The 7,568-nt window shown below is 40.3% G+C and overlaps 1 protein-coding gene across 1 annotated transcript; it reads right to left on the bottom strand.

Moving 5' to 3' along the window:
- Window positions 1–2,241: 2,241 nt before the first annotated feature.
- Window positions 2,242–6,948, bottom strand: LOC135475901 (uncharacterized). Its single transcript, XM_064755852.1, has 4 exons — window positions 6,879–6,948; window positions 5,231–5,302; window positions 4,848–5,019; window positions 2,242–2,630 (listed from the first exon to the last, which is right to left on the bottom strand). The coding sequence occupies exons 2-4, from the start codon at window positions 5,277–5,279 to the stop codon at window positions 2,450–2,452; spliced, it is 402 nt and encodes a 133-aa protein (XP_064611922.1). The 5' UTR covers window positions 5,280–5,302; window positions 6,879–6,948; the 3' UTR covers window positions 2,242–2,449.
- Window positions 6,949–7,568: the final 620 nt, after the last annotated feature.

The following is a 7,568-nucleotide window of genomic DNA, read 5'->3' as shown; positions in this document are numbered from 1 at the left end:
CTCGGGATGCTTCCCGGACTTCACTCTCGCGGCGCTACCCGTCCATTATACCCGCGACGTTGCCCGGTCTTTATTCTCAGACGCATAAATTATAACCAGGGCGTTACCCAGACTTCATTCTCGGGGAGCTACTCGCCCGTTATACCAGAGGCGTTGCCCGGTCTTTATTCTCTGCATAACCGCTTCCCGTACAGTACATCGTGATGTTACCCAGATTTTATTCTCCTTACATTACACTCTGAATAGACGATCTACTATTCTTACCAGTGACGTAATTAGGGTACTATCCTGGGGTGCAAAACCGACTGGACATTTTAACTGTATAAACAGGCTGGATGGAAGCTGACTGGGTACCAATGAGAATAATATGGGCAAGTGGACATATCCACGAGAGGGTTGCAGATACACAGTTTAGGGTACGAGAAGATAATTGTCATTTACTTAAAGTGAAACATTTTACGCGTTATTCAGCTGAACATTACACAGATTATACATAATAAATGGAGTTATGACAGGACCTACATCTGCTTGTGTCTGTTCATTGCTTCATTCCGGTTGTAGGAACCGATGGTGTCAGAACTGAATTATACAGTATTTGATAAATTATCACCATCGCCATCCTGAACCGAACAACCGCATATATTCCACATAATGAACAATATATGTGGAGTATAGGTTGACCGTAACAAAATATTAAGCAACACTACAAGGCTTCCGCCAGGAAAACTCAAATCAGCTGTCAAAACACTACACCATATAGGCCTATACACATCAGGATCGTTGCACGAGATGTGAATTCATGCAGCCTTATATATGTGGACAACAATCTACTGTCCGCACACAGGCTATAGAACCTACACAACCCATGGTGGACGGAACTGTTGCGAGAGATTGTGTGTGCAGTGTGTAGAACATACGCCGGTTTATTTATTTATTGGGTTCTTTGATTGGAGGGGGGGGGGGGGCTTTACGCCGTATTCCATAATATTTATCTTATACTACGGCGGCCAGCATAATGGCTAGTGCAAACCGGGTCATTGGATACATACATATTCCGGTACGCATGTACATGTCTAATGATTTAACGGGCCGCGACATATCCCAATTTTGGAAAATATACATCCAAAACGCTCAACACTATAGGCCGATCTAGTAGGCCTACTTAATTCTCCTAAGAGCTACGTGGTTCGCCGATCATGAGCAAGATGTGAGTGTAATTATGCAGGCTTATACATAAACAGCTGTAAAGGGACGCTCTATGCTCTCCATGAATCCGTTTCGGGAGCGGTAGATCCAGGGTTAGTCCTGGGTCGAGTCACACCTAAGACTTTAAAAGAGGAAGTCGAACTTCCTCGCTTGGCGTTCAGTCTGAAGGGGATAGTGCAACTACTGGTTGACCCGTATCAGTATAATGACTCGGGCGGGGCCACTGACTTGCCTTCGGTAAGCTGTCTCAGTGAAGCAGCACTAGATAAAAGAGCTGTGGAAATCCGCCCTGCGACAAGGAGGCAACGTTATATGCACTCTAAGGATTCCTTCGTCGTCATATGACTGAAAAATTGTTAAGTACTACCTTTAACCCTAAGCACTCACTCACTCTCCATGAAGGACATACGAGTAACTTACAGGCGTTAAGAGCAATTTTTTTTACAAGCCATACATGAATATATATATATATATATATATATATATATATATATATATATATATATGGGGAAATAGCTTAAGCGCCGCATTACTTTATTGGCAGACAGAGTATGCTGACAGTTGTCCTTGCACTGCCTACATGCATCGTACGTGTCACTTCCGGGTTAGAAATGAGTTTATTCGACACTTACATTAAAACTGGTTTAAGTGGGATCAGGTTCAATCTTTGTGAAAAGGGATTTAAAACATTTGGAATTCGGTCAAACTGCGTTGGTCTTCGTCGCTTAAAGAAAGGGTAAGGAGCTGTAATCACTCTCTCCTGTCATCTCGCTGCCATTTGAGACAGGGCGTATTCAATTCTATGTGAGGAAGTCAGCGCCCTCTAGCTAGTAATGCATGACCTGTAGCAGCTCAACAAGAACTATTTTTCAGTATTGGTCATCATCTTCCTTTCTGTTTGCTATAAAACGTTCTCATTAACATATAACTTGATATAATTATCTATTTATCTTACTTGATTTTTTAAAAATGCTTTAGTTATGTCACCTGGCGATCGTTCTAGAGAAATATGCATAAAACAGAGAAACAATAGCGTTTTGTCAGTAGATCTTTAATACAAATACCTTGTTACGAGTCATTCTTCCATCGCAGTGTTTTCAACTGTTAACAGGAACATTTTACACTAACAGTTATTTAGCTTTAACTCCACGGTGTTTTGTGTGTGCAAAATCTGTACAGCACGTAGAACTTAATTTCAGGGCTCTTGAGTTAGAAAACATCATAGTTATATAAAACTGCCGAATTACGTCTTCTTTTCACCCTCACAACAACAGTAGTTTGGCCCGCATCCTGTGCTATGGGTACAACCTGCATCTTCCGAAAAGAAAATCGATCCCAACCCATCTATCCCTTCATCTTTGTTGCTGTCGGCGTGGAGAATCTTTGGAGTCTTCTTTACGATGAAGCCGTAGAAACACCTCAGCCTACAACAACGAATAAAAACATTACTTGCGGTTCAAACTTGCATTTTCTGTTTCGATGACGTCGCTTCCAGCTTTCTGAATTGAATTGTACCTTGATACAACAGTCGGTCGAAGTGTTCTTGTGTTAGATTGTCTGCAAAATGGTTGATGTTTTCCTTCTTGTTCCCCATACTTTTGTTTCACAATCGCTCCAGGAATTCGGCTTTTGCACGACAAAGCGGAAGATGACTTCATGATGGATTTTTTTTTAAATTAGAGCTTTCCTGTTTTCATGTAGACCTGACTGAGATGTGCAAGTTGGTAGGTTTCAAAAATGTACCATAGTAAAATTCACGTAGTTCATAACTAGTGTAATCTGTTCACATTATACACTGAGATATTACATGTACACAATTAAGTGTTGTTTATTTGATAAAGCCTCTCCAGAAATAAAACGGACGGACAGGCCTACTGTGTGCATCGTTGTTCGAAAATAAATGTCACCAAATTTTTCTTTAAAAAGTCTGTTAGATGATATTTTGCAAGAGAAAAAATGATACAGGTAACTGAATTACTACTGGACATAAATGGAGTGATATGTTGTGAAGGCGGTCTCCATTTCGATATGTCATTCTCCGTCTGGCCGCTAATCGGCAACCAGCTGAGATTTGTGTTCACTGATGGAAGACATTGTCGTAAAAACAACCACAACAAATCACTACCCCGTTATTTGTGTTCTTTTAAATTTAAAAGAAAATAAAGGAGGGGGCGGGGATCAGTCTTCAGTTAATTTATTCACGCCACCTAGGTGATAAACGTGGACATTCAAAACACGATCCGGAGGTTGACTTGGTCTTATGCAATCAAATAGACACATCGTCACCACAGGCATTTCTATGCTCACAAAGTCTGCCTCCTCTGCTCAACAGAAATACATGTATATCGTATCAGCATTCATTCCTTCCACCATGAATTATACTAGCAATGTGGCCGAGTTTATTAGCCCTTATTTGTCCGCGGTACACGCTACGCTGTTGTCATTTTTATTTTTGAATAGTTCAGTCGGGGCGTTTTTAGTCGCCCGTCTTCAGATTTTCCCCCGTCTCCTTACAAGGAGTGAGTCTATACGAATCTCTCGATTCAATGCTCATGATACGAGTATGTCATGACATAATCCGTGTTAGCAAATGAACACTCTGTACCAGTAAATACCTTGGAAAATGAGTACCAATTTTCTTTGGCCGAAGTGGAGGTGTGCCCTCATAAATATTCACATCACTTTCATGGGGACAGGGTGCCCACTACCTGATCTCACTGAACATCATCAAAGTAACCACATATAGTCTTCATACTTAAAAACCAATCTCTACCAACGAATTTTGTAAAATCTGACCAGTATATATTCATCCTTCTCGCTTCGTTCGGTCACAGTAACTTTACAAAAACAAGTTACGGCGAATACGATGGTGCGGTCGTTTCCATTGGTCATTCTGGGTTATGTTTATTAGCCTACTGTGTCAGATTTGTGAGCTCTTTCGACAAAGGTAGTAGGTGGCATTAGGAGAGTATACAGAGAACACAAAACATCCTGAAAAGCTTCGTTATGTAACTCGATCCCCCTTCATTTTTTTCAAGAATCTATATGGTAAAGCGTGCTTTCTCCTACATATATGGAAAATTTCAAAGTAGAGCCACAGACACACAGAAAAAGCAAAAGCCACTCCATTTCAAGAGATGATGTAGCTTAGGAAGCTATACCAGAGATCTTTGGCAAACAAAAAAATCTGAATTCTATAACTGAAAGTTTCTGAGTTTACTGCCTTATACCCAGGAAATAAGAGTCTGGTATCTGTGCTATCTATTGTGCTAAAATGATTCCAAAGTTTGAAAAAGTTACATTACGACCCGCTTTATAAATTTTAGGAGCATTAAAAACACTAACTTTGTACGGTAGCAAGTGGACAAAAGAGGTTGACATCTTGTGAAAGGTAAATAATACACGAGTTTGTAGTGTCGCCTTATACGGGTAAAGACGTCATCCTTTTGAACATAAACTGTCAGCATGCCGAAAAGAGCTAAGACTGGCTAAGTCAATGGATTCCAATGCTACCAAAGCCCGCTTATTGCACAGCCCCACAAGCTTTATCGACATTTCATACTGGAAACGGTGAACTCGCTGCACTGTTCAATTTTTTGACATAAATCTCCGGCATAGTCTCTTCCGAATTTAAGACTCACCTGTTAACACTGCAAACCTCTCGGCATATTTCTGCTCCACAGTTTCTCCTGATTGCCCATACCATTGTAGGTTTTACAGGAGCCTTGCTCACACAAGCAGCCTCAGCTATCATGTCATAGAAATTGTAAACCAAGGGCATATAATCGTCCACTCTGACATCTTCGCTACCCGCTGTAAAGACATCAAAAATACGAGGATTTTTATATAAAAAAAATTGTCACATATATTCGCTCACATGAATCATGTTCCACCTCAGACAAGGAAAAAACATACCTTCTATCTATGCATCTAACATATGGTAAGACAGATTTTTTTGCATACAACAAAGATTCAAATACATAGAATAAGCAAATTTTTACATTTACGGTACTGATGCACTTACATAATCCCAACATCCCAACTACCAACAAACACAGAGTTAACCTCATCATCTCTTCCTCAATTGGTCAAGTTCCTGCAAGTCAAATCAAAGGAAAGTTTTAACCAATCATATCGAGATTCCTCTAAAAGTGTTTTACGTCGTTCTCAAGAATTTTTCACTTATACGACGGCGACACGCATTTATGATGGGAGCAAGTCGGGCAGAGCCAGTGGGCAGAGGGGACCCAGACCATCCGCATCTTGCTGGCAGGCTTTCTCACGTACGGTGGGAGAGAAAACCTGCATTATAGCAGTTAAACTGTAAAGAGAGGTAACGATTGTAGTTTGCAGTTGACAAAACCATTCAACCGTGGGACAGCTACGTAAAAACTAAAAGATTTGCATCAACGTTTTCTTACAGCAGTTAGCCGGGAACCTGGCAAGATGTGGGTCTTTCCCCAGGCTCTGACCCGTCTTCATCCACCCATAAAGCTGAATAAATGAAATATTCTAAAATGCAGTGCAAAAAACCAATTAAATAAATATTGAAATATATTCAGCAATGTGCATTAAAATAAACTGTGATAATATATGTACATCTAAAGAGTAACTAAAATACCATAGACAGGTGAACTGCTTACAGTGACCGAGGGGCTTAGCACGCCAGCACGGCGCAATGACCCAGGAGCCTCCTACCAATGCGGTCGCTGTGTCTTCAAGTCCAGCTCAATACGTGGAAAGGTCTTGCAGCAGCCTGCAGATGGCCGTGGGTTTCCCCTGAGCTCTGCCGGATTTCCCCACCACAATTCTGGCCGCTGTCCTAATAGTGAAATATGCTGGAGTGCAGCGTAAAACACTCAAAATAAAAAAATAAATCAACCTGCTGAAAAAAAAAAACACTGAAATATTTGCACCGTCTCTGCTACGAGGTAGTCCGTCTGCCAAAAAAGAAAAAAAAAAAGAAAAAAAAAGAAAAGAATGATACCAAGAACATGCATCGAGAGCAGGCGCATTTTCACCGAAACTTTCAGTGAATTATCTCCCTTTTTTCCCTTGAATCAATGGAGTTTATTAACAAGAGTTGTCCCTCCAAAGAAGCTTATTCGAACCCGCTAGTTTTGTAGGTATCCCTGGAAAAACGCTACCGGGTACATGGACGTTTTCAAGTTTGGCATTGACTGGTTATTTTCATGGATCATACAGTAATAAGCTTTATGTCCGAACGAAAGAAAAAATATAAAGTGTATGAACTTTAATGCTCTGCGTGTGTGTTTTCAGAGAGCATGGCTTCGGGAGAAACATTTCATAGGCATTAGCGCGTAGTGTCCTGAATGTAATAATTGTTATGATCAAAGGCATGGTGCTAAGGGACAAAGTGTAATTCTATTCGTTAAAAATCCACAAAAGGGAAGGACAGTTGGAGAGACCAAATAGTGGAGACTCGATTCTTTATATCGCGTGTGAGAAGAAAACTTCCAGATTCCAATCTACGAATGTCACGAAATATGGACCCTTTTATTAACAAAACAGATAAAACACCCACGTTGAACGTTAAATTAATAATTTGTTGGTCGGTTATCGACAGAAATAATGTGTAGATATTAATGAATAATGATAGCATAGCAAGTAAACAAAGACATCTCCAAATTGATATGTAAACAAATATATACCATTTGCAAAATGACTCTTCACCCCAGGCGCTTTGGTCTGTGTAATGCCAACAGACCTCGTATTATCTCGCGAAACCCGACGTTTAGTAACCGAGAAATGTCGGGAAGCCCCAGCTTGCTTCATGATCGGGACATTTGATTTTATGAAGCTAGGAAGCCCAGGTAGAAGAGAGAGCTGCCAATTTAGATAAATAGGCTAGGCCTACACCATTGTCTTCATTTTTTTTCTCATGTACTTAGTGTGATCAGTTAATTGTTGCCTGTATGTAATGTATGGTAGGTCCGATAAATGCACTTACAAAAGGGTCCGTTTTATCCACGTTATTATTTAAAGAAACAAGGGAGACCATTCCCATGATACTTGGTTTTTAGCATTAGTAACTACCAGTAGCCCCCCCTTTAGATCAGGGCCGTGAACGACACGGGACAGCGGCTTACGTGTAAAAAGTAACTTTTAAGCCTCGTTTTATACCTCAATGCTTTCAAATATGTTACTGGTCTATCGTTTAATGAACAACCCCATAGTAATATTTAGCCTTGTGGGGATGACATATATTAGTCTTTTACACGTTAATGCGTGTAACCTGATGTAACCTTTGTTTCAACTACGGTAGCGGTAATATAGTCTGGTACGTTACAAATTGCATGTATTTAAAGGTGCTTTGAACTAAATTTTATCATACTGAATTG

Source organism: Liolophura sinensis, chromosome 9, assembly GCF_032854445.1.
Source record: "Liolophura sinensis isolate JHLJ2023 chromosome 9, CUHK_Ljap_v2, whole genome shotgun sequence".
Lineage (NCBI taxonomy): Eukaryota > Metazoa > Mollusca > Polyplacophora > Chitonida > Chitonidae > Liolophura > Liolophura sinensis.
This window is presented reverse-complemented; position numbering and strand designations above follow the sequence as displayed.

What these genes read in the sequence shown, in the direction of transcription:
- LOC135475901 (XM_064755852.1), bottom strand. Translation starts at nt 5,279, where the DNA reads ATGATGAGGTTAACTCTGTGTTTGTTGGTAGTTGGGATGTTGGGATTA. An exon ending in AGTTGGGATGTTGGGATTAT is followed by an intron (nt 5,020 to 5,230) that starts GTAAGTGCATCA and finishes ATGTCTTTACAG; the next exon opens with CGGGTAGCGAAGATGTCAGA. An exon ending in GAGGTTTGCAGTGTTAACAG is followed by an intron (nt 2,631 to 4,847) that starts GTGAGTCTTAAA and finishes TCGTTGTTGTAG; the next exon opens with GCTGAGGTGTTTCTACGGCT.